Genomic DNA, 24,051 nt, shown 5'->3' on the forward strand with positions numbered 1-24,051 from the left:
AGAACCCCAGGAGGCTTCTTCGGGGAGCACGGGGCACCGCTTTCTCTACAAACTGAGGGCAGGATTAAGGTGGGGCCTCAGCCCCAAATTCAGAGAGGGTGGGAGTCAGGCCCTTGAGCCCCTCATCTCCGGACTCACTCATTAGCCAGTCAAAAAAAATATTAAACATCTGTCCTTGCACTGAACTTGCTTCTCCCTTCCCCTACTGCAGAACTTTAGGGATGAGTAGGCCCTGCAGCCTCCAAGCCACACCTGTCCAACTCCAGCCTCCCAACAAGGTGTTGAGGGCAACCAGGCGAGAGCTGGGATACACCCTTACCTTCTGCCCTAGCCAGCCCCCGCCTCCAGCCCCCATCCGTGGGCAGCCATCCCACTATGTCTCTTCTTCACTCTCTCGTTGCAGGATATGCTGGGCATCCTCCCTGTGGGCAGCCCCCTGACCTCAAGCATCTCTTCTAGTATCACCTCCAGCCTAGCAGCTACTCCCCCTAGCCCCGCCGGCACCAGCAGTGTTCCTGGCATGAATGCAAATGCTCTGCCCTTCTACCCCACCAGCGACACGGTAGAGTCGGTCATAGGTAATTGGGCCATTTCTGTTGCTAAGTCTAGGAGCAGGTCTGGAGTCGGAGATACTAGGACTCTGGAGTGAGACTCAAACCAGCATACTGGTCACTTTAGACATCTGTCTTGGGAGAGTCAGAGGGTGGGCATTCTGAGCCCTTTGACCTAAATGGAACATGAGCCCAAGGTGTAGGGCCAAGACTAGCCTTTATAGCCAATTAGCCCTCCAGTTTGCTCTTCTGTGCAGATTAGAAAGAAACGCCTCTTCCCATGGGTCTGTGCAGTCTCATTCCATGACATACGTCATTCAACCCCAGCTAGGTATCCTTGTGAAAAACCTGCACAGCTGTCCTTTCCTGGTCATCAGAAGCCACTGCCCTTCTCTTTCAGCAGTCATTTATGGGTGCCACTTTGTGCTAGGTCCTACTGCAGGCACTGGGGTGACAGAGATGAAGACATGCTGTTCCTGCCCTCCCAGTCCAGTTCCTCAGAGCGCAGTGGACATTTGTTGGGCAACTACTGTACACTAGCCACTGAGGGTCCAGAGACCTGCCTGCCCTCAGTGAGCTCAGGGGTGAGACATACAAGCTGTAACGTCAGGGGACAAGACCTCTGTCAGCTGGATTAGAACTCATTTCCCCCGGGTGTATCGAAGATGGCTTCTGAAAGGAGAGCCATTTGAGTGGGACTTGGCTAGGGGATCGGTGTTGGCAGAGGGGCAGCCCAGGCACAAGCAGAGGCTTGAGCGAGCACAGCTCCAGTGGGACTGAGCTCAAAGATGAGGCAGGGGCAGGAGTAGAGGCAGTAAAGGGCAGGTGGGTCCAGGAGGTGAGGCCTGGAACCTCGGGACTGTGTGGGCCCTCGGGAGGCTGGGAGGCTCACACTCCAGTCACTCTGTCTCTAGAGTCTGCCCTGGATGACCTGGACCTGAACGAGTTTGGGGTAGCTGCCCTAGAGAAGACTTTCGATAACAGCACGGTGCCCCACCCAGGCAGCATCACAATCGGTACTGGGCATGGGTGGGCAGGATGGCTTGGGAGGGCCCCTGGGGTCCAGCCTGGCCCGGGGATGGGCAGACGAGCCACGCCCTGCTCAGTGTGGCCCCGCGTGGCTTGCCCGGCACTCACTCGGCCACGCCCCTCACTCGGCCACGCCCCTCACTCGGCCACGCCCCTCACTCGGCCACGCTCCTGGGCCTCTCTTGCAGGCGGCAGTTTGCTGCAGAGCTCCGCACCCGTGAACATCCCTGGCTCCTTGAGCAGCTCTGCTTCCTTCCACTCAGCATCCCCGTCCCCTCCTGTCAGCCTCTCCTCGCATTTCCTGCAGCAGCCCCAGGGCCACCTGAGCCAGTCAGAAAACACATTTTTGGGGACGTCAGCATCTCATGGATCTTTGGGTAAGAGGGGGTATGGCTCTCTAAGGCCTGGGGCAGGCATCTGGGCTTTTGGAAAGTGCCTTTGGCCATTTTGTCCACGGCTAGAGGCAGTGCAGAGTGGAGGTTAGAGTAGGGGCTCTGGGCACGGAGGCGAGTCAGGCCCCGGTTCCATGATTCTCTGAGGTGTGTGAACCTGGACAAGTGACTTAGTCTCTCTGTCTTAGTTTCCTCTGTGAAATGGGTATAATGGCAGCACCCACCTCGTGTGGTGGTTGTGAGGCTTAAAGGAAATAACATGAATGAAGTGCTAGGCCCCGGGCCAGTGCACAGTGAGAAGTGTGGCCTGAGAGTTGCCAGGGTCTAGGTCTGCTCTCCGTGCCAGTGTGGCAGCTCTGCCTAGTCACCCAGAGCTCCTCGGGGCCAAGGGAGAGGTCTGAACAGGCTCGGCCCTGGCGCAGGGCGGCCTCCCTGTCCAGCAGAAACACCAAGCGGACCCAGCTGTAGCTCCAAAGGCTGTTGGCTGAACCCAGCGTTAGAACTGTGTGGACCAGGGGTTCTGGAGGGCACATCAGAGCAGAGGGTCCAGAAGCGTGGGTGGAGACCTGCGTGTGTGCGTGGGGCCAGTGCGAACGTCTGCTGAAGTAACAGACGTAAAGCAGCAGACGCCCAACCTGCTGCCTCTCATTCAGCAGCAGCTGCTACTCTTACTTCCCCCTCCCCCAGCAGCTGTTCAAGGAGACCAGAAACACCCTCCCTGAGGGTGCTGGCCATCCTGGTCACACTGAGCCTGAGCCTCTGAGCTGCGCTTTGACATTCTGAGCAGCTTTGGGTCCTTCCCTAATGTCTCTGAAGATGAGTGCAGCACCTTCACCACTGGTGGTGATGCTGCCGGCTCAGGTGCCCCTTCACCGCTGGTGGTGATGCTGCCGGCTCAGGTGCTTGCTGTTATGTTTGTCGGCTTGCCCGTATTCTGGAGGTATCTTGATTGCAGCCCTATTACTGGCCACGCATTCCTTCCTTCCGCACATAGTTACGGATACAAGGTGAGCTCAGCAGTCCCTGCTGGCATGGAGCCACGGTCTCTCGGGAGAGGCAGAGGCGCCCAGGCATTACATCATACTTAGAGACCATCACTGTCATGTGGAGGCAACAGGCTGGGTGCTGCGATTCAGAATAATAGAGGGACCTAACCTGGGTGGGGCTCCCCGAGGAAGTGGCGCCTCTCCACAAGCGGAAATGCCACCCGGGCGGGAGGAGAAGCACAGGTGGGGCTTGCCGCTGGCCAGGGCTGCTTCAGCAGGGACCCCAAGTTCTCGCCTCCAGGACAGGGCGGAGAGCCTCGCATCTCCATACAGGATGACGTTGGTCATGTAGGTGCACTTGTGTTGCTTGGAGGACAGACTCTCTTAAATCCGTTTGGTTCCAGAACATCCTGGCTGGATTAGTGGGAAAGGAAGCAAGAAAGAAGTCATTAGAATGATATGTGTGGGCAGAATGAGGCCAGAGGTGGATATGAGTCTCCCTCAGAAGACAGGGGCCGTCCTGGGGGCCACAGAGCAGCGGCACGTGGTGTTAGTTAAACATCTGCTGAATGAGTGGGTGAAGGGGGCGGTGGATGAGCACACAGCTTAGCTGTTTGCAAAGAGTAGGCCTTTGGAGCCGGACGCCCTGGCTGTGTCCTGGCTCTACCATGTAACTGTTTTTGTGATTCCTGGCAACACGTTTTATGTCCGTTTCCTCACTGTAAACAAGGGGGATGGACCAAGGGCTCCCTGTGCTCTTCCGGCTCCAGCTCTGCCATCATCTGAGGCTCTTGACCCAAGTCTTTTTTCCTGAATCTCCTCCTGGGCCTCACATCAGGGTGCAAGAAGGCTCCCCGTTCTCTAGGCTGAAAGTGAAGTTGGGCTCGCAAATTGCCACATTCCCAGACTGCTCTCCCTACAGCACTTCCCAAGTCCCCTGAATCACCTCGTGAGGCAAGTGATGGGAGCCCCACTTTACAGACGGGGATGCTGAGACTTGGAAGTTAAATAGCTGATGAGTAACAGGTGGCACCTGCGCATCCCTGTGAAATCCCCCAGCCTGACATTGCTGGAGCCTTGCACAGCCAGCCCCTGGAGGCCCCCAGGCAGGGCTGGACAGGGCGGGGGCCAGGCCCAAGCCCAAAGCTCTTCGGAGCTCTGATGTTCCTCCCCTTCCTGGGGCAGGTCTGAATGGGATGAATAGCAGCATCTGGGAGCATTTTGCCTCTGGAAGCTTCTCCCCGGGCACTTCCCCTGCCTTCCTGTCAGGGCCCGGGGCTGCCGAGCTGGCCCGGCTTCGGCAAGAGCTAGATGAAGCCAACGGCACCATCAAGCAGTGGGAGGAGTCCTGGAAGCAGGCAAGACAGGTACTGGCCCCGCCCACCCGCCTTTCCCGGGGCCTGTGGCATCTAGCCCAAGCCCGTCTTACACAGAGTGGGCACAGGGGCTGGGGGTGGCCAGGGGTCCTGGGGAACAGAGCAGAAACTCCGTTCGGCTTATTCTCTCCCCCTGTGGAAAAACTTGCCTTGCCGGTCAGGACCCTGGGGTGGCTGGTATCCCAGGCCTGGAATTCCCTCTGTGAGCTGCTTATTTGCTCTGGGCCCATAGCACTGCTTGCTTCTGCCCAGAAGCCCTGACTCTCCAGGGCTCTAGGTCCAGGGTTCTAGGTTCTGAGATGGGCCTTATGTCCAGCCACAGCATGGCTGCCCCTGGAGGTGCTGGCCAGCTCTGCCTGGTGCTCCTCTGCTGTGCTGGGCTCAGCCCCTTTCCCTGCCCACAGAGGGTCTCTTGCAGGTCCTGAAACCTCTCCTCTCTGCAGGCAGCATCAGCCCTCCTCCCTGCCCCACTTCCCAGACACCTGACCCAGCTCCCCCGCAGGCCCCACAGCCACAGTGGCCCACACGGGCTCCCAGAGATGCACTCTCGGGGTGGGGGGCAAGGGCAGGGGGGCCATCATGACAAGGTGCTGCGTGTTGGGCCCATAGGCTTGTGATGCCTGGAAGAAGGAGGCAGAGGAGGCCGGGGAGCGGGCCAGCGCGGCAGGCGCTGAGTGCGAGCTGGCCCGGGAGCAGCGAGATGCACTGGAGGTGCAGGTGAAGAAACTACAGGAGGAGCTGGAGCGGCTGCACTCGGCCCCCGACCCGCAGGCCCTGCCCACCTTCCCCGACCTGGAAGCCCTCTCACTCTCCACCCTCTACTCTCTCCAGAAGCAGCTGCGGGCTCACTTGGAGCAAGTGGACAAGGTCAGCTTAGGAGGTTGGGGAGCACAGGGTGGGGAGGTACAGTGGGCTCAGCCAGTGCTTGGACTTGGATGGGTCCCTGCTGCTCCAGGGATGGCCACCCTCCTAAGAGCCTCTGTCCCCGCTGAGCTCACACAAAATGCCAGCCTGCTGGAGAGGAGCTCGGAATAGAAAGTCACTCACTGGGGAGGTGGGAAACCTGGAGGTAGATGGACACCAGGGCCCACCCCTGGCACTTTCGAGGGCAGGCACTGAGCTGAGCTGCATTAGTACGCCTGGGCCCTAAGTTTCTCTTCCTGTGAGCTCTGCACACGCCAGCAGACATTCCAGAATGGTTAGTCCCCAGGGCTCCTGTCTGCATTCCTCGGTGCCCTTCTGGGTCCCCAGGGGAGTGCGGCACAGTGGGAAGAGTATACTTCCCTTCGTTGGGCAGCCGTGTCACCTCGGGCCCGTCACTACCCTCTCCAGACCCCACAGTTCTCACTGGGGACCTAGGGTCATTATAAGGTCAAACGAGACAAGAGGCAGAAGCCTTTGTGCGAGGGAAAGCCTGTCCGGCTGGAGCTGTAGAGCGGCCCTGGCCCTCCCCACTCCCCCACGCGCAGCTCCGACTCAGCCCCACTCGGCCTTGCAGTTGAAAGCAGAGATGAGGCGCCTTGAGGTGATCAGCCAGCCCCTTGACCCTGCCCTCCTCCTTATCAGCTGGGGCCTGTAAGCACACTGTCGAGTTTCTTCATCCCAAGGGGCTACAGTGAGAGTTGGGGGAGCTCTTTGTCCGACATGGGGCTGGGCCGGTGACCGTGATGTCCCTTTCCCCACAGGCCGTGTTCCACATGCAGTCGGTGAAATGCCTTAAGTGTCAGGAGCAGAACCGAGCGGTGCTGCCGTGCCAACACGCCGTGCTGTGTGAGCTCTGTGCCGAGGGCAGTGAGTGCCCCGTCTGCCAGCCAGGCCGGGCCCACGCCCTCCAGTCGTGACCCTGCAGGCCTGGCCCCGGCCTGGCTCAGATCTTCTCCCCTAGGACTTTTTAAAGTATATATATGTATGTATGTATGTATGTATGTATGTATGTATGTATGTATGTATATGATTATGTATACATTTCTGTATGTGTGTAGGTGTGCGTGGGCGGCCAGTGTGTGAACAGTGTCTGTGTGTATATCTATACGTGGATATAGACACACACTTTAAACAGACTCACCAAGCACTTTTTAAGAGAAAAAACTATTTTGCAGTCCTCCCTCTGCCCGCTCCCTACCTTTCCCACTGCAGAGACAGAGGCCCCTCTTCTCCCACCAGCCTTTTGGCAGGGAATCTGTTTCAGCCTCTTTTTTTATGTAGGAACTAACTATTTTTAACTTCTTCCTGGGGCCTGAGCAGGGAAGGGTGGAAAGCTAGAAGGGGCCAAGGGGAGGGGACAAGCCTTCAGGGCAGGCCCTGTTCACCCCACTTCCCCAGGCCAGGGCGAGAGCCAGGGGTGTGGAGGACCTGGGCCCAGACCTGGTTCCCAGCTGTGAGGCTTGAGCGCGGGGGATCCAAGCCCGCCGAGCTCTAGGGTTACCAAGCGCGTGTTTAGTCCAGGCTGGCGGGCCAAAGCCGTGGGGCCAGCCCCACTCCCAACCCTGGGCCCTTGCAGCTCCTCGAGGGGCAAAGCCCAGGCCTTTTACCCCTCAGGTACCTGAGGCCGGGGGTGTACCCCAGTCCTCCCCGCACCCCCGGGCTCCTAGAGCAGCCTCCCTGGCCCCAGGGCGACCTACCAGGCTGGCACTGCCCTCTCCATCACCCCCCAGCTGCCCTCAGCTGTCTCCCCTCTGCACAGCCCTCCGTGCTGTCCACCCCTCCCTCTGGCAGCTAGCAGGGCAATAGGTGGGGAGGAGCTGCGGACTGTGAGGACCAAGGTGGGGCTCAGGCCCCGCCCTCCTCCCCAGGAGGGGCTCCGTATGCATTCCTTGGTGCTCTCTGAGTGCAGCTGACGTCCTGCCCGTTTGGAGCAGACGCCTGTGTGCATGTGTGTGCGTGCCTGTCCGATGTATATTGTGTCTTAGCTTCCATTTTTAAAATTGTTCTGTACAGAGAGATGCAGCAGGGGGTGGGAGGGCAGAGTGGGCAGAGGGAAGCCACCCCACTCCCAGCACTGGGGGTCTGGGGTGGGAGCAAGAGGGCTGCAAAGGGTCTGGCCCGGCCCAGGCGCCCCCTTGGGCTCAGCACGAAAGGGCTTTCAACGAATTAAGTGAAAACTTTTTTACAAAAACGCAAAAATCAAAGCTCCAAACGTATTGGAAATAAAATATGAACTTGCGGTGGTAGCTTGTTTATGTCGGGGTGAGGGACAGTTGGGCCCTAAAGGAGGGCCTCTGCCAACCCAACCCAGGAGGGAGTTGGGCCCTAAAGGAGGGCCTCAGCCAGCCCAGCCCAGGTTTCAGCCATGGGAAAGGCTCGTGCCTGACCCCTGAGGTGTGGCTAGATAGCTGAAGAGGCCTTGAGGCACTCTGGGCCCATCCAGGCCCAAAGGCTGCTCCAGGCTCCTAGACAGAGCTTGAGTGTTCTGACGCAGGCCTGCTGGGGTTGATGGGATGGGGACCATTAGCCCTGGACCCAGAGACCTCCCAGGCCCTAGGGCTCTTCAGAGCTCTATCGTCAGATGCAACTGGTATACTTAATGTTTTCCAAAAGACAAAAAGGCCCCTACTAGCTTCTCAGAGGAACAGACAGTGCCTGCTCATAAAAGCATCGAGGGCCTGCCCCCTGAGGGAGCCTTTCAGCCACCTCCCCTCCCCTGCTCTTAGCTGGCCTGTTAGGTGGGTGGGAAAACACACACCTTGTGGGCTTTCTGTATGGGTCTCAGAGGAGCAGCGCTGAAAAAAGCCTTGGACATGGTCTTATCTGACCTCCCCCCACTCATCATACCTGTGCAGGCTCAGAGAGGTTAGGTGACTCAACCACAGTCACACTGGAATGAGAAGTGAGCCTCAGGCTCTGACTCCCAGCATATGGGCCACTCCCCCAGGCAGGTCTGGGGCCCCATTCCTCTAAGCCCTGCTGTTCAGAGCAGCCCCTCGGCCTCAGCCTGCACCCCTGGGAGGCCCCCCCACTCTTGGGGTGCCCCCACGAGTGCCAGGCTCCTGTGTTGGGCAGTGGCGACAGAACCTGATACGTCTGGTGGTGTTTGGTTCGAAGCTTTTGCTGCTGCGTCAGTTACCTCCACACCTACCCCGCTGCTCTGTAACGGGGAGTGAGCGGTGGGCTGGGGCCCAGAGTCAGGGGCAGCCCAGGCTCTCCTGAGGGCTGAGGAGGGGTTTGTGATGGCTTGGCTGTAACCTAGGCCCCGCTGCAGGCCAACAGTATGTTTAGTAAGAGGACGATGTATTGTTAATTTTTTTATTTTTGCTAAGAAAATTTCTAGGTACTGTCCCAAGGAGGAGCGGTCCTCAGCAGACACAGATAGCCAAACTGTGCCAGCCCCACTGCCCACCAGTTCTCACCCCTTCAGAGCCAGAAGGTCCCTGGCTCTAGGCTCCTTAGCCTGGGTGCTGGCAGCTCCCTCAGGAGAGGACCCAGGCTCCCTTCATTATGGCTGCTGAAGAATAGGGCCCAAGGCACCTGGCCCCCCACTTCAGTGGCTGGAACAGGCCTGCCAGGAGAGGAAGGGCTGAGCCCCTCCTCTGCCAGAGCGGCTTTTCCCTACGAGGGGAGCAGGGGTAAGGGGTGCAGACAGCTGTCTCTGCTCCCCCAGGGGCTGGACTTGGCAGAGAATGCTGAGGCTGGGGCTGAGGGGAGGAAGGAGGGGGTATAAATACTGCGAATGGGGCCCCCATCACTGTGGGCCCCGGCTCTGGCAGCGGGACCCCGCACACTGGGACTCCCCCGACCTGCAGGGCCCTCCTGGAGTGTTAGGCCAGGTGGGAGGGCTGCGCTGTGGTGGGGGGAACACAGGCCTCCCAGGGACCCAAGCCCCGCTGCTGCCGCCCTGGCCACGGGGCGTGCTGGGAGGCCTGCTTGGCTCGCTGCCGCCGCAGCCGCACAAACACCTGGGCCTCGCGGTCCCCCTTCCGGCTCTCTAACAGCTGCAGGATTGGATCCCCTGCAAAGAGAGGCATTTGGGGGTCAGACTCGGGGAGTGGCAGGGGCTGCAGCACTGCCCCATTCTCCAGAAATTAGCCATGGGCCCACACCAGCCAAGCTCGCAAGACAGCCTGACAGATGAGGCAGGAAACGCGTTTGCCACGCCTGGGCAGCGGGGCGCACCTGCGGCGCGAGAGGCTGACGTGCCTCAGGTGGCGACTCTTCCTTTCCATACAAGAACCTTGGGCCAGTCCACCAATTCGTGCCTCAGTTTACTCATTCGGAGAGTAGCGATAACACCTGACTCACTGAGTGGTTGTAAGGACTGAGGGTTAACATGTGTCCAGTGCTTAGAACTGACCCATGGTGAGCGCTCAAACACAAGACCTACCCCTCTTATCAAGCTTGGGGACTGCCCTGCAAGAACGTGCCCCCTGGGCACAGAAATGGCCCCTCTCCCCAGGCAAACTTGTTGGTGACCTTATCCCACCAGAGAGAGTCGCACACACTTGGCCTAACTTAACCTTCACTGGTCCTTGACCAGGCGCGAGATCTCAGCAACACAAGCCCCCAGGCTGGCTCCACAGGCTTCCACCTCCAAGGAGGCTTTCCTCTGACCCCAACTCGGCCTCTGGGGGCCCCTGAGCCTTTCACGGCTGCCCCTCCCCTGTATCCCCAGTGCTGGGCCAGGGCCCACACTCACAGGGCTCAGGCCTACCGTTGGGTGCAGGGTAGGTGAGGGGCAGGCGGGTCTGAGGCACGTCGCCGGGCTCCACAGTCCCCGTCAGGCCCGGCACCGAGCACAGCGGCAGGAAGGCCTCCCCTTCAAGGTCATCAGCCCCCAGCGTGTCGTGATCCAGCACCGTGAGCAGAAGGCACGCCCCATCCTTCTGGCACGGCTCAGCAGGCACCAGGCTGGGCGGGGGGCAGAGCCGGGCTCAGCTGCCTGCCCCACGTGCTGCCGTGGCCACACAGCCCCCGACGCGGGCTCGCCCAGACGCGTGGGATTAGGGTTGAGAGCTCTCAGCCTGGTGTACCTTGGGCCACACACCATGGTGCCTGCTCTGACTGTGGGCCGATGTTTTAAACCAGGGGCCCCTGTGTACCCAGGCCCACCTGACTGGTGGAACAGAGGACCTCAGGGGCAGCACCCTTCCCTGAAAGCAAGCCTCTAACACTGGACTCAGACTGGGAGAGTCTCCCCAGCAGCCTCACTCCACCTGTAGGGGAGCAGGTTTGAGGCCTGTGCCAGCAAACACTTGTCCCAAGTGCTCCCTCCCTGGGACTCAAACCCAGTCCTCTGAGGGGAGCCCCTCGGCCCGCCTCAGCTGGGAGGAGCAGGCCTGAGGCGGGTCCAGGGCTAGTGGGACCACTCACAATTCAAAGGTCTCATCAAACAGTGGGTGAAGTTCCTTCTTGTGCTTTTGGGTCTCTCGGGGGGCCAGCTCAGGGAACTCGTGCCTGGGCTCCAAGGTCAGCTGGACAAAGGGGTCGCTGGAGCCTGGCAAGTGGCCGGGGAGGGGACGTTGGCCGAGGATATCCCAGCCCCGCCGCCGGTGCCCACGCCAGCAGCTGTGCCCCGCTCAGCAGCACTGCCCCCTCCTGGTAATCCAGCAGAAATGCACCCAGTGCTCAGGCTGGACGAGCAGAGCCCCCGGGAACTCGGGGGACCAGAGTGGGGACACGGAGAGTGGCTGGGGCAGCCTCCACTCACCATTGGAGTCCAGGGGCAGCAGGCTGGAGGCGCTGAGCAGCTCCACGTGCAGTTTCTGCTCGGAGGCGCGGTAGGAGGCCTTGACTGTGACGGCCCCGAGCTCCTCGTAGGTGGTCTCTGCCTTGGGGGCGGGGCGCAGGGGCAGCGTCAGCAGGGGCTGAGCGGGCGAGGCGGGGCTCCAGGCGCGCAGGGGCCCGGCGGAGGAGGGAGACTCACCTGCTGCTGGATGCGGCTGCAAAAGTACTTCTGGATGAGTTCCCGGCTGGAGGCCGCCTGCAGCTCCAGGTCCCTCTGCAGAGCCTGGGGATGGGGCACAGCTGAGGAGTCACTTGAACTGTCACACAGTCGCAGCCCAGTGCTGCCCTTCAGAAGCTTGCAGCCAACGGGAGACGACAACGTGAAGTGGAAAGCACTGGGCGCTGGGGGACCACAGGCAGGGTTGCCCTGGCAACAGCCAGAGGCACCGACAGGGTGGGCTCCACAGGTGTGTCTCAAAGCCGCCCCCGCCCCAACCGTGTTTAGAAGAACTTCACACGTGGAGGGGTTTTTTGTTGGTTTGGTGGGGGGGGGGGGGCGTTTGTTTGTTTTTGGTTTTTGCTGTGCCACGAAGCATGTAGGATCTTAGTTCCCGGACCAGGGATGGAACCTGCTCCCCCTGCATTGGAAGCGCGGAGTCTTAACCACTGGACCGCCAGGGAGGCGCCGTCAATTATGTTTTTTTAAAGGAGCCCACATTTTCATTTTGTGCTGGGCCCTGTAAATCACGTAGCTGGTCCTGGACACAGGTGAGCACAGGAAGGCAGGCTCCCCACACCACCAGCTAACCAAAAGGCCCCTACCTGGAAGGTGGCCGTGTGCAGCGCCTCGGGCGGCAGGCCACAGCCCTCTGCGTAGAAGCAGACCTCCAGGTTCTAGGGGGCGAGACATCAGAGGTGACCCCCAGGCACTCTCCCACCAGGGATTTTATTGTTGTCACTGGTATTATTACCTGTAGTGCGATCTTCAGCCTGCTAGAAGCCAGAGGGCAGCTCCGCTGGGAAGCGGCCACCTCCGCCAGCACCGTGAGCGTGTGGGTCCACAGCAAGGTCAGAAGGCTGGGGTGCCGTGCAGAGGGATGCCGGACACAGGACAGGAGGACAGAGGAGGAGGAAGCGGAGATGCTCTTGAGAAAGAAGAGGCCTCGTGGGACCCAGGCCCACCCCCGTTCGCCAGTGCCTCCCCACCCCCACCCTCCACCTGCCTCACTGGTGGGACTGGGGCCCAGGCTGCAGGCAGGGGAGGGAGGGAGGGCTGGTCTGCTGAGGGAAGGAGGGCAGGGGGCGGGGCAGACAGGCCTAGTCCTGTCCAACATGTCTCGGAAGCTAGTGAAGGATCCTTCTCACTAGGATTAACAAACCCCAACCAAAAAAGGAGCAGAAGGGTGGTCCCCCAAGGACAGAATCATGAGTCAAGATGGGAGTGACCAAAATGAATAGGATCTCAGCACACAGCATGGGTAAGCATGTACTACCTGCGGCGAGAAAAAAATAGCAACCAAGCCACAGTCCATCCTAATAACAACTGAAATAACTGAAATTTCACTTGTCAAAGTGGAGTCAGGCAGATAAGCACAAAAAATGTGTAATTAAGAACGGGGGTGGGGCGCTTCCACGGTGGCACAGTGGTTAAGAATCCGCCTGCCAATGCAGGACATGGGTTCGAGCCCTGGTCCGGGAAGATACCACATGCCACGGAGCAACTAAGCCTGTGCGCCATAACTACTGAGCCTGTGCTCTAGAGCCCACGAGCCACAACTACTGAGCCCTTGTGCTGCAACTACTGAAGCCCTCGCACCACGACGAAGAGTAGCCCCCGCTCGCCGCCACTAGAGAAAGCCCGCGTGCAGCAACGAATACCCAACACAACCATAAATAAATAAATTTTAAAAAAAAAGAATGGGGGTGCAGGAGACTTCCCTGGTGGTGCAGTGGTTAAGAATCCGCCTGCCAATGCAGGGGACACGTGTTCAATCCCTGGTCCGGGAAGATCCCACATGCCACGGAGCAACTAAGCCCGTGCATCACAACTACCAGGCCCACACGCCGCAACTACTGAAGCCCGCATGCCGAGAGCCCGTGCTCTGCAACAAAGAAACCACTGCAATGAAAAACCCGCACACTGCAATGAAGAGTAGCCCCCGCTTGCCGCAACTAGAGAAAGCCTGTGCGCAGCAACGGAGACCCAACTCAGCCAAAGATAAATTAAAAAAAAAAAAAATGAATGGGGGGATGGGACTTCCCTGGTGGTCCAGGTCCAGTGGGTAGGACTCCGTGCTCCCAGTGCAGGGGGCCCAGGTTCGATCCCTGGTTGGGGAACTAAGATCCCTCACGTGTGCTGCAGCCAAGAGTCCGCATGCCACAACTAAGAAGTTCACATACCGCAACTAAGAAGCCCGCATGCTGCAATGAAGACCCGGCACAGCCAAGATAAATAAATAAATAAATAAGTAAGTAAATAAAAATAAATATTAAAAAAAATGAAAGAATGGAGGAGATCTAGGGATTTCCCTGGTGGTCCAGTGGTTAAGACTCCACGCTTCCACTGCAAGGGGGCGTGGGTTTGATCCCTGGTTGGGGAACCAAGATCCTGTAAGCTGTGCAGTGTGGCCAAAAAAAAAAAAGAAAAAAAGAATGGGGGAGGTCTAAAAATTTTTTAAAGTTTAGAAAAAAATTGGGTGGTCCATACTAAAAGTAGTTAATTTGGGGACTTCCCCCTGGTGACGCAGTGCTTAAGAATCTGCCTGCCAATGCAGGGGACATGGGTTCGAGCCCTGGTCCAGGAAGATCCCACATGCCACAGAGCAACTAAGCCCTCGTGCCACAACGACTGAAGCCCGGCGCCTAGAGCCCATGCTCCGCAACAAGAGAAGCCACCGCAGTGAGAAGCCCGCGCACCGCAATGAAGAGTAGCCCCCGCTCGCCGCAACTAGAGAAAGCCTACGCACAGCAACGAAGATCCAACGCAGCCAAAAATAAATAAAATAAATTAATAAAAAAAATAAAAGTAGTTAATTTAGTCCCCATACTTAAGTGTTCATTATGCACAGACACTGTTCTAAATGTTCTGAGGCAGTGAGTGGTACGTTAAGCCCCTGTCTTAGTAGACATTAAACTCTATTTTGTGTGAAGATTAGAGCTGAACTAATGGCATTCTCGGGCCTAGGAAATAAAGAAGGTGGGCTCCTGAAGCCCCGCTGCCCCACCAGGAGCAGAACTCTGGGGGCCAGCAGCCCCATGTGGAGGACCTGTCATCATCACCGTCACCGTCGTCACAGCAGCTCAGTCATCAACCACTTCCTTTGCTGCAGGCACTGCTCTCAGCACTTCACATGACTCATTTAGTCCTCAGTAGAGGCCAGAACTATGACCATCTGCACAGAAACCTTGAGTAATCTGCTCAAGGCCACCCACCAAGCAGCAGTGAAACTGGAGTATGAATCCAGGTCGTCCAGAGCCCATGCCCTTGACCTCTACCCACGGCTGCCCAGTGTGCTGGGCCCTGTTTTGAGAGAGACCCTAACGAGAAGTTCCCCTGGAACACCAGCTGCCTGTAATGTTAGGGAGGGCAGAGCTGCAGCCTCCCGAAGACGCAGCCCAGGGCTAAGGGAGAAAGGACAGACAGGTTTCAGCTCAGCCTAAGGTGAAATGGATAGCATTGTGCGGCCATGAGCGCCCTGACCCTTGGAGCAAGCGTTTAAGAGAGTCTGGTTGCATCCTCCCCTGAGGATGGATGCTGAGGCCGGGAAGGAGGGGCGGGTGGGAGGAGAGGTGGAGGTGATGGGGCGCCACAGGGCAGGCGGCTGCTGCAGACCTGTTGAAGTTCTCCTGCACCAAGTTGGTGTTCATGTAGCAGAGCTCCACCTCCAGGAACTTCATCAGGGGCAGAACGGCCTGGGGAGGGGAGGCAGCACATCTGGTTCTGGCCCATTCTGGTCCCACCCCCATGCCTTTGCCCTGGCCCGGAGAGGAAACGGGGCTAGGAGCTTTCCTGCGCATCTGTGGAATGTGTGCAGAGCCAGCCCCTGACCACAGTCGGCTCCAGCCACACTGGAGACAGTATAGCCTTTTCTATAGCCCTGAACCTGCCAGACCTGGTCCTGCCTCAGGGCCTTTGCCCATGCTGTTCTCTCCCATAGAAATCCTCGCGGCTCCTTCTCTTCCTTCCTTTAGGTCTTGACTCAGCTGTCACCCTCCAAGTAAGGCCTCCTCTGGCCACTATCTAAAAACACAGTCCTCTGACCCTTTCCATTCCCTTGTGTGCTTTATTTTTCTCTTGAGGGGTTATCATTAACTAACATATGATATGTGTGTGTATACATATATATATGTTTACACACACACATATATGTATAGTTCTAATAACAGCCGTAGCTATAGTTATCTACTTAGCTCTTTTTTCACCTCCTCTACTAGAATGAAAACTCTAGGAAGGCAGGGATTTTTGTCACACTGTTCATTGATATATATCCCCAGTGCCTAAATCAATACCTGGGACAAAGTGGGTGCTTAAATAGTTGATGAATTAATGAGTAGCATGCTCCCAAGCAAGCACAGGTGTAATTATTATCCCCGCTGACAGATGACGAGCCTGAGGTCAGCTGACCTATATAAATAGAACAGCTCTGCTAGCAGGCAGCTAAGAAGGAGTCATGCCCGGGGCTGTTTGGCTGCAAGGTCTAAAGCCTCCCCCACTGCAGCTCCCACATTGACGGTCAGTGCTGGGAGAGCCGGTGGAATGACCCAACCCCACCCTCTTAGCATCTAAGGGGGAAACCGAGGCCAGGAGGGAACATTTCTTGCCCAAGTCTGGGGGACTTATCTCTGACACCCCATGGCCTTCAGCCCCTTGCCCACCCTAAGCCCCTTTGCAATCCCTGACCCACATTGCTCGCAAAGGTCAGCACGCAGGGAGGGCCACTCACATCCTCAGGCAGGACGGATTCCTTGAGGCCCACGAGTTTCTGGATGTGCTTGGCAATGCCCACCTCCAGCTGGAGACACAAAACGGTAGGAGGGAGGCCAGGGTGTGAGTCGGGGCTCAGGAGAGGTTGCTTGGGGCCTGAGTTTAGGTTCAGGAAGGGAAGGGGGCTGGACATTGGCCCAAGTCCTGCTGGAGGGTACTTCAGGCTGAGGATGGGTGGGGTGGGGTCACTGTGGGTCAAACAAATTACCTGCTCGGCCAAGGTGCGGACGCCAGTGCGGATCTCATGGCCCAGCCCAGCCAGGGCGCCCTGCAGCTGGGCATGCAGCGTGTTCTGCAGCTGCCCCTGCTCCAGCACGGCCCCTACCCGCTGCTCCAGCGCCTCCCATGCCAGCTGGGTGGGCAGCTTTCCGATCACCAGCCGCAGCTGCTCCATGTCGTTCACCACCACGCACAGCTGCAGGCGAGCGTGGGCACGGGGATGCCGAGCTTCCTGAATGGTGCCAGGACTGGCAGGCTCCACCCCTACCCCGGCCCAGCCTCAGCCCCCAGCTCTGGCCCTTACCATGTTGGCTGCCTGGCCCTGGTCCTTCTGGCCGGCAGAGAGCTCACGGGCCCGGGCCTTTATAAGGCTGCAGTACACCAGGGCCAGCCGACAGGTGTCCTGGGGTGAGGAGGGCGTGATCAATGGGGGTGGGGAGTGCCGAGGAGAGGCAGATGCGGGGGGCGGGGGGGGGGAGGCAAAGGAATTTCAGTGACTTGGGGGATTTAGGACATAGGCTTTTGGAGGCTGCTAGGATGAGAACTGGGGAGAAATCGTGGGGTGGGAATGAGGCTGCACCTCCACAAACTTGACGGTGATCATGAAGGCCTCCTCTGGGTCAGGCCAGTCCAGCTGCTGGGCAGTGTGGCTGATCTGGGCAAAGCAGGTGGACAGGTCCACAGCCGATGTGCTGTGCTTGGTCAGTTCACCCAGGGGCACCAGCTAGGAGACGGGGGAGTGTGTAGAAAGGAGGGCTCAAGGCTGGCCAAATCCATGCTCTCCCTCCCCCCTTGCACTTGCAAGCATCCAGGGCTCCTAGAGCCACAGCAAGCCCAGAGCTGGGCCGGGGGCTGCAAGGCGAACAAGCAGGGCTCTGCCCAGAGCCCCCAGGCCAAGTCCCCCCCACCCAATATAACAGGAGGCAGGGTTTTGCACTCAGCTGGCCTCGAGAGCACCGCTCAAAGCTGGTTAACCGCTTCCGCACGTGCCACACGGTTGGCAGAGCTGCAAGCCACACCCCGAAATGTGGGACTCTGCCCCTAGTCCAGGCCCCAACCCCACCTCGTCCATCTGCACAGCGCGCTGCACCCGCTCCAGGGCCACGCTGTACGTCTTCTGCAGCCAGGAGGGGATGGCCGGCTGGAACCAGTGGTGGAAGCCTTCCAGGGCCAGGACGCCATCCCTGGGGAGAGCCAGGGTCAGCCTGGGGAAAGCCGGGGCCATTGCGGGCTTCGGGCCCTCCTCTCCCTGCAGCCAGTCTGCTGCCCACCTCTCCGAGGGGACCGGGCCCAGCTGGTAGAGCTCCTTCAGGCTGATGTAGAGCTGGAACAGACTTTCGCCCATCTCCGGGGTCACGGCACCGCTCACCACAGCAATGTGGTCCTGCACCCTCTTGGCCACCTGCGAAGGGAAGGCATGGTGGGCGGAGCTCCAGAGCCAGGGCAGAGGGCGTGGCCTTGGGACGCGGTGGGTGGGTGGGTGGGGCGGGGGGTGGGTGAGGCTCACCAGCCATTGCAGCTCCAGGAAAGCCATGGAGAAGAGGTCGATCTTGAGGACACTGGAGGAAAGGCAGCAGGTGTGACCTGGCGGCACACAGCGGGGTCCCTCTGGTCCCCATTCTGAGCCCCTGCTGCACTGCCTCCCGGCCCGGCCGCCTGCTCACTTATGGAAGATCTTGCTCCAGGTGCGCTGGCACTGGTGCAGGTCGCCAATGATGTCTTGTACCAGGTTCAGTAAGGCCTTGCCCTCCTCCAGCATGCCCTGGCAGGGGCAGAGGTGAGCCAGGCAGGGCTCTGAGGGGCAAGCATCCTGTCCCACCACCCACCTCCTCACCCGAGCCCCCTCACCTGCACCATGGGCTGATGGTGCTGCTGCTTCAGGTGGAACCATTCAGTGGTGCCAGTCTGTGGGCAGAGAGACAGTGAGCAGGGAGGGCTGCTGGGCCCAGGCACCGCACCTACAGGGTGGGCACCATACCTGCAGTGCCTCGGTCACCAGGCGGGGCAGGGGGCCTCTTTCGGGGCACAGTTCTCCAAAGGCTTTCATCTTGCACATCTGTACCAGGACCCTGTGGGGAGAGAGAGCCGTGTGCAAGATGCCCGTTGCCCCGTAGCCCCCACTCATTCCGCCGGCAGGCTTCCCCACCCCAGAGGTGCCCCAGCTGTTCCCCGTCCCCGACTCCACTGAAGCGGGGGGTAACCACTGACCTGAGGAGAGACTGCAGCCGGGCTGGGGAGTCGGAGACGGAGAGGGGGAAGACAGAGCGGAACCTCCGGATGAGGGAGAGGCCATAGGCCAGCAGGGAGCTGAATGAGGCGGCCAGCTCCTCCAGCTGCAGGGCCAGGACGGTGCTGTGAGGCGGGGGCTGCTTTATGGGGCCCGGGGAGCCGCTCCCTGAGCCCTGCCTGCCCAACACCCCTCGCCCCGCCCCAGCCCACCTGCTCTGCCTTGAGCCGGCCCTGGATCCACTGGTACTCGATGCTGGTGATGGGGTACAGGAGGCAGCTGCTGGGGAACTCCAGGCTCTGGTAGAGACGGCTGTAGGCCAGCCACTGCCTGCGGCAGACAGGAAGCCCTCAGCCTGGCCAAGTGGGGCACGTTCCTTCCCACAGCTCACCTGGCCTGGCCTGGAGGGGGTGGGGGTGGGGTAGGGGCAGGTGGCGCGGCGTTATCCCCACCCCACCCCCACCCCAAAGCCTCCTGGGGATCCCCATCGACCCGCAGAGGCTGAAAACCTGTGGCTGAAGGTAACCCACAGGATTGTTTTTGTTCCCATTAGTGCTTTTCAAACATGTAAATGAATTGTCCATCTCTTAAATTAGAATATTTGTGATTTTAAAATTCAGGACTTCTTGCTTCTTTTGAGAAATCAGATTTGGAGACTCGAGCCTTCAAGTACATGTAAAACTTCAGCTAGAGCATCCCTTCAGAGAGTCGAGGGGAGACTTCACAGAGGTGACCGAACTGAGACAAGAGGGAGGGCGAAGGAGGCTGGGGCAGAAGAGCAGCCCAGGGACAGGCCTCCGCCAGGCGGGGATACAGCGCCGCACTCCCTGCTGAGGCCCTGCAGGCAAGTGAGGCCCTCACCCTCCGTGCCTGCTCCAGTCTCCAGCCTCACCTGCATTCCCCACAGCCATCCAGGAATACACACCTGCCCCTGGTCCTAGAAGCTGCCCTTCTCCGCCAGCCTCCTTCTGACCCCCTACTGAATGCCAGTGTCAGCTCCCACTCTCAGTCCTCCTCCTGGCAGCACCCGGGCTGTGCCCCTACTCCTCTCGTGCATGGAAAAATCTACAAACTCCTGTGTGTCCTTCCTGGCATTCCCGTAATCTAACAAGGCTCAGGGGAGGTGACAGGCCCTCAACACGGATCCAGGAGCATCAGCGCACAGATCTGTTCAATGGCCCTGGGGTCTGGGCCCGGGGTGGCAAACTCAACTGCCCAGAAGGACTCAGGTAGTGTCAGGGGACGAAGCGCCCAGGTGGCAACTGTGATGGATGGGGGAGGGCACGCTGCTCTGCTCTGACCACCTGCAGCCCGGCAAAGCGACAGCCCTGCAATTCCAGCACGAAGCTTTCACGGGAAACTGGTGATGTGAATCTGCACAGCAAACCTCCAGAGTTTTAAAAGTCGGCAACTGACTCAAAACTTAAAATACAATTTGGGCCCCAAACAGAAATCTCCTGAGGGTTAGACTTCGGGCTGTCAGCCTGCAGGAGGGCACTCAGGGAGGGAGAGGGTGGTGTGGCGCAGACGGCCCTCGGGCACTCGGGCTCGGAAGGGCACTCACGCCATGGACTGGTGGAAGTCGGACAGGTCCTTCTGCGTGGAGTGGAGGAAGAGGACGGTGGCAGCCTGGGGGCTCAGCAACCCATTCCAGGAGGTGCTGCCCGCCTGAGGGGACAGGCGGAGGGTGTGAGGACCTGACACGCAGACCCTGGCCCTGCCCACCCCTGGGAGGGCAGTACCTGGTGCTGGGTGACCTCGTGGGACACGAGCTGCTGCAGCAGGTGGAGATGCACTCTGTAGCTGGGCTGTGAGCGGCTGGCCATGGTGGCTCTCTGCAGGGGGGCCGGCGCGGCCGTGAGCAGAGGACCCCACGCCCAGTGCACCCCTCCTCCCCACCCAGCTGGGCCACCTACCCGCTTGTGAATGAACTGGAACTGGAGGTGACACTGACCACGGTCTGGGTAGGTCTCCGTGCAAGGCTCTAGAGGGTACCACTGATCCTCCCGGCAGCGCAGATCCTGGCAGGCCGGGCGGGCAGGGGATGCCCACACCTGTGAGCCGCAGGAGCCTCACCCGGTCGGGGGCAGGGGAGGTGACGGGAGGCAGACCCCAGGCTCCGCTTGGCGCAGACCTGGAACCCCTCCCTTGATCCCCTCGTCACCCCCTCTCTGCCTCTCTCCCGGGAACCTTTCCCCACTCCACTCACCTGTAGTCTCAGAACCACGTTCCCCAGAAAGTCATCCTGGCCTTTGTCCTTCCGGACCTCCTTAAAGATCCTGTTCCAGGCAGGGTGCCGTGAGGGAGAGGGACCAGGAGCCTGACCGGGTCAGGCTGGAATCTGCTCCCTACCTGCAGCCACCTGGGCCCAGGTGAGAGCCTGCAGCCCAACAACCAGTATGCATGTGGGGGCAGGGCAGCAGGAGCCCCGACTCCTTCCCCGGGAAACCCACGGCCCTCACCTTCGCAGCCCGTGCAGATCTGTGAGCTCCCCGAGCTTCTGTCTGACGGACTCCACGGTGTCCATGTCCCTGGTGGGGCAGAGGTCTGAGCAGGAGGCGGAGAGGGTGTCCTGGGAGCCCCCAACCCCTTTCTGCCACCCTCACCTCCAGGCCCCCTTCTCTTCCCAACCCCTACATGGCGGGGGGGGGACATGCTCCTCACCACATGTCCAGACGAAAGCTGGCATTGCTTATGTCCTCAAACTCCCTGTAGTGAGAAGAGAGCATGGCTGAGGGTCTTGGAGGGATAGACCCCTGGCCAGGCCACAGGCTCCCTCAGCCCCGAGCCTGCCCCCCAAAACTGCCACCCAGTATCACCCACTGCCAAGTCTTAGTCCCTCCCTGCAAACCCTCCTCCCCTCCCAACGGCATCTCTCTCTCCTTTAAAGTAAGGCTTCAGGCTACGCCCCAGATCAACCCAGATGTGCCTGACCCTCCGCCGCCCACCAGCACGTGGCATTTAAGCCATTGCTGTGTCCTGCTTGGCCTCCTGTCAGTCTTGCCTGCCTCGGGAGCAGGCTCCTCCTCCAGTCAAACCAAGCTCCTCCCCCGAGCCAGGAAGTGCTGCTGGCCCAGAGCGGGTAGGAACGGGGGCAGGGCGACGTACAGGATGAAGGTCTCGTCCCAGACGGGGTTGAGTGTCTGGGTGATGACCTGGGTGCGGTGGATCTGCTCCTCCGGGATGGTGTGCCTCACCACGGCCTTCTGCCGCCGCTGGAGTCCAGGACTGTCCCCCGGCACACCCACCCCCTGCTCGATGCCCAGCAGGCAGTAGGGGTCACTGAACCCTGGGGAGGAAGGGGAGGGGTGTTGGCTAGGCTCCCAGGGAGAGTCCTTAACGCCCCCCTACCCCTCTCCATCCCAGGCTCCAAGGACAAGGGGCCAGCAGCACCAAAGTGAGCCCCAGGGGATGTTTGGGAGATGGGAACTTGCATCACAAGCTCTGGGACAGGCTGTGATGGGGAGAGGAAGGAGCCAGGAAGAAGGCCCTCAGGGCCCCCCATGGCCTACTCACCACTGACATCCTTGCCCAGAATGCCCTTGGCTTGTTTCACCGTGGCCTTCAGACAGAATATTGGTTTCTGGAGCGACAAGTGGTGGGGCCTGAGTCCCAGAGGGAGCTGGGCTTCCCAGCCCCCGTGTTTGCTCAGGACAGCCCTGGCAGGCTTACCTCGAGCTCCTGGACCTGCCGCAGCATCTGCTCGTGCTCCTGGGGCTCCATATGGAAGGCCTGGTGGTGTAGGAGTGTGGGAAGCTTGGGGCACGGGGTGGGAGTGGGGGGACACGGCCAGGCTGCAGGGAGGCAGGTGGAGTGGGGGCTGGCCTCACCTCCTGCAGGTATCGCAGCAGCTCAGAGGACTCCCCGACATGGGTGGGCTCGGGCTGACCCAGGCGGTACAGGACCGTGTAGAGAGCTTCCTCGTAGAGCAGGGCCCGCTGAGACACAGCAGGGTCACCTTGGGAACCCCCGTCCACCCACCACAAGGTCTGAGCCCCACCAGCCACCCCTGGCACTCACGGCACATGCCCAAGGTGGAGACCAGGCGTCCACACGCGCAGCGGAGGGGAGGGGGTTGAGACCCAGCCTCGGCCAGCAGCCTAGGGGGATGTCTGGGAGGATGCAGGGCTGCTTCCCAGCACCCCTCTGCGCCCCGGAAACACTCCGATTCTTACCTCCTCAGGGGACAAGTGGTGGGATGTTGGCTCGATCTGGGGAGCGAGGTGGAAAGACAAGGTGTCCCAGAGGCCTGGACCAGGGCTCGGACGCGGGAACGGCTCCTCACAGAGCAGGCCCAGCCCGAGGGCTGAGGGGGCCCCAGCACCTGGCCTCCAGCCCCACCAGTGCCGCACACCTGTTCCCACAGCAGGGCTCCCGGGGGTCCGGCACCCGGGCCACCTTCCTCATCCCCTGGCCCGCCGTGGCTCGGGTCCATTGGCGCTCAGCCGTGCCAGCTCAGCTGCACCAGCAGGCGCCCGTGGCCTCAACCTCCCCCAACCTCCCTTCCTTGCCCAGAGGAAACAGCGCTGCTTATCGGGCGGCTCCGCTCCGCACCCCGGCGGCGGAAGTGAGGCCCAGCAGCAGAGGTGGGAGACTGGGGGCTCATGCCAAGCAGGCCTGGGGGCTGCTCAGCTGGCCCCCGAAGGCCCAGCCCCTAGCGGACACTCCCTGCCTAGTGGAGCGGGTATCTTTGGGACTGGAGAAGCAGCGGATGGCTGGGGTTGGGGTGCGAGAGGGAGGGGCCACCGAAAGGCTCAGATCCCAGACCTGAGGCCCAGGCTGGCCCAGAGAACACATGGCAGACCCTCTTCTGCAGACCCCAAAGGCTCTGCCAGAGGCTAGGGTGGGCAGGAGAGGGGCACACATCCTCAGCCGCAGCCCACAAGAGGGGGGACCCCGCACCCAGAGGGGGCAGAGCCCCACCCAGGCCTGCTCTTCTCCCCACTGAGGTCCCTCCTACCTCCTGAGCCCTGTGGGGCAGGGCCTCCTGCAGATCTCTGACTCTGCGGCGTCTTATCTTGATGGCCTGGCGTGAAAGGGGAGGGCGCCGCTGGGTCTGGGAGAAGAGCGTCGCCATTGTGGCCAGCCCTGCCCTTCCCCTCCGCCTGTGGTGCCGCTGCCTCGGGTGAAGATAGGGAAGCCACAGGGTTATGCAAAGAGCCCAGGGCTGCCACCGGTGCCAGGGGAAAGGGAAGGAAGGGCAGGTCACGGGAGGGTCAGGTCGGGGTTTCACCACCTTGGGGTTGGGGGGCCACGGCTCCCAGGCCCCTGCACCTTCCTTCCTCCCTCCCACTGGCTGGGTTCCTGGGAGGAACTCAGCTGGGCTGGAGGCAGAGGTAGACCAGGTGGGCGGGTCCGCCCCACCCCACCTTCCCACAGGGGCCCTGGGGAGGGTCCAGTGCCGTGGGCAGCGGGCATGAGGGCAGGGGGGCAGCGGGCCTGCTGCATCCAGGTGACGGGGGACGCTCCCCTGGCCGGTGGGGTTCTCAACCTCAGGTCTCCCTGAACCGGCCGCAGACCTGGAGTAGGGGTGGGCAGGGCACAGGGTGGAGGCTCCGGAGAGGCGCCTCCCCAGCCGTCAGCCAACCGCTCAGCCGGCTCTGCTCCCCAGGTGACATTCCACCGAGGTG

At 60.3% G+C, this 24,051-nt stretch overlaps 2 protein-coding genes across 4 annotated transcripts in view; one reads left to right on the forward strand and one right to left on the reverse strand.

The window, feature by feature from the left end:
• UNK (unk zinc finger) overlaps positions 1 to 7,497 on the forward strand; it is a 33,796-nt gene extending 26,299 nt beyond the window's left edge. For 2 of the 3 annotated variants that reach the window (XM_082678985.1, XM_082678986.1), the window contains 6 exons: positions 404 to 578; positions 1,466 to 1,567; positions 1,769 to 1,957; positions 4,144 to 4,325; positions 4,944 to 5,201; positions 6,020 to 7,497. In XM_082678985.1, the coding sequence (XP_082535111.1) occupies positions 404 to 578; positions 1,466 to 1,567; positions 1,769 to 1,957; positions 4,144 to 4,325; positions 4,944 to 5,201; positions 6,020 to 6,175 (1,062 nt within the window). In that variant the 3' untranslated portion in view covers positions 6,176 to 7,497. The remainder of the gene's footprint in view (positions 1 to 403; positions 579 to 1,465; positions 1,568 to 1,768; positions 1,958 to 4,143; positions 4,326 to 4,943; positions 5,202 to 6,019) is intronic. The other variant, XM_082678987.1, reaches the window with a different exon arrangement.
• Positions 7,498 to 8,578: 1,081 nt separating this feature from the next.
• On the reverse strand, positions 8,579 to 23,516 carry UNC13D (unc-13 homolog D). Its single transcript, XM_082678988.1, has 32 exons — positions 23,382 to 23,516; positions 22,597 to 22,632; positions 22,252 to 22,359; positions 22,094 to 22,153; positions 21,938 to 22,004; positions 21,530 to 21,710; positions 21,086 to 21,130; positions 20,884 to 20,952; positions 20,631 to 20,700; positions 20,338 to 20,442; positions 20,164 to 20,256; positions 19,986 to 20,089; positions 18,634 to 18,751; positions 18,403 to 18,527; positions 18,173 to 18,263; positions 18,043 to 18,099; positions 17,859 to 17,956; positions 17,702 to 17,753; positions 17,466 to 17,596; positions 17,258 to 17,378; positions 16,775 to 16,918; positions 16,499 to 16,597; positions 16,184 to 16,390; positions 15,935 to 16,003; positions 14,824 to 14,903; positions 11,963 to 12,068; positions 11,814 to 11,885; positions 11,191 to 11,274; positions 10,975 to 11,095; positions 10,638 to 10,761; positions 9,979 to 10,175; positions 8,579 to 9,279 (listed from the first exon to the last, which is right to left on the reverse strand). Exons 1-32 carry the CDS (start codon positions 23,496 to 23,498, stop codon positions 9,089 to 9,091), a joined length of 3,342 nt encoding a protein of 1,113 aa, XP_082535114.1. The 5' UTR covers positions 23,499 to 23,516; the 3' UTR covers positions 8,579 to 9,088.
• Positions 23,517 to 24,051: the final 535 nt, after the last annotated feature.

This window comes from Grampus griseus (assembly GCF_964374135.1).
Source record: "Grampus griseus genome assembly, chromosome: 20".
Lineage (NCBI taxonomy): Eukaryota > Metazoa > Chordata > Mammalia > Artiodactyla > Delphinidae > Grampus > Grampus griseus.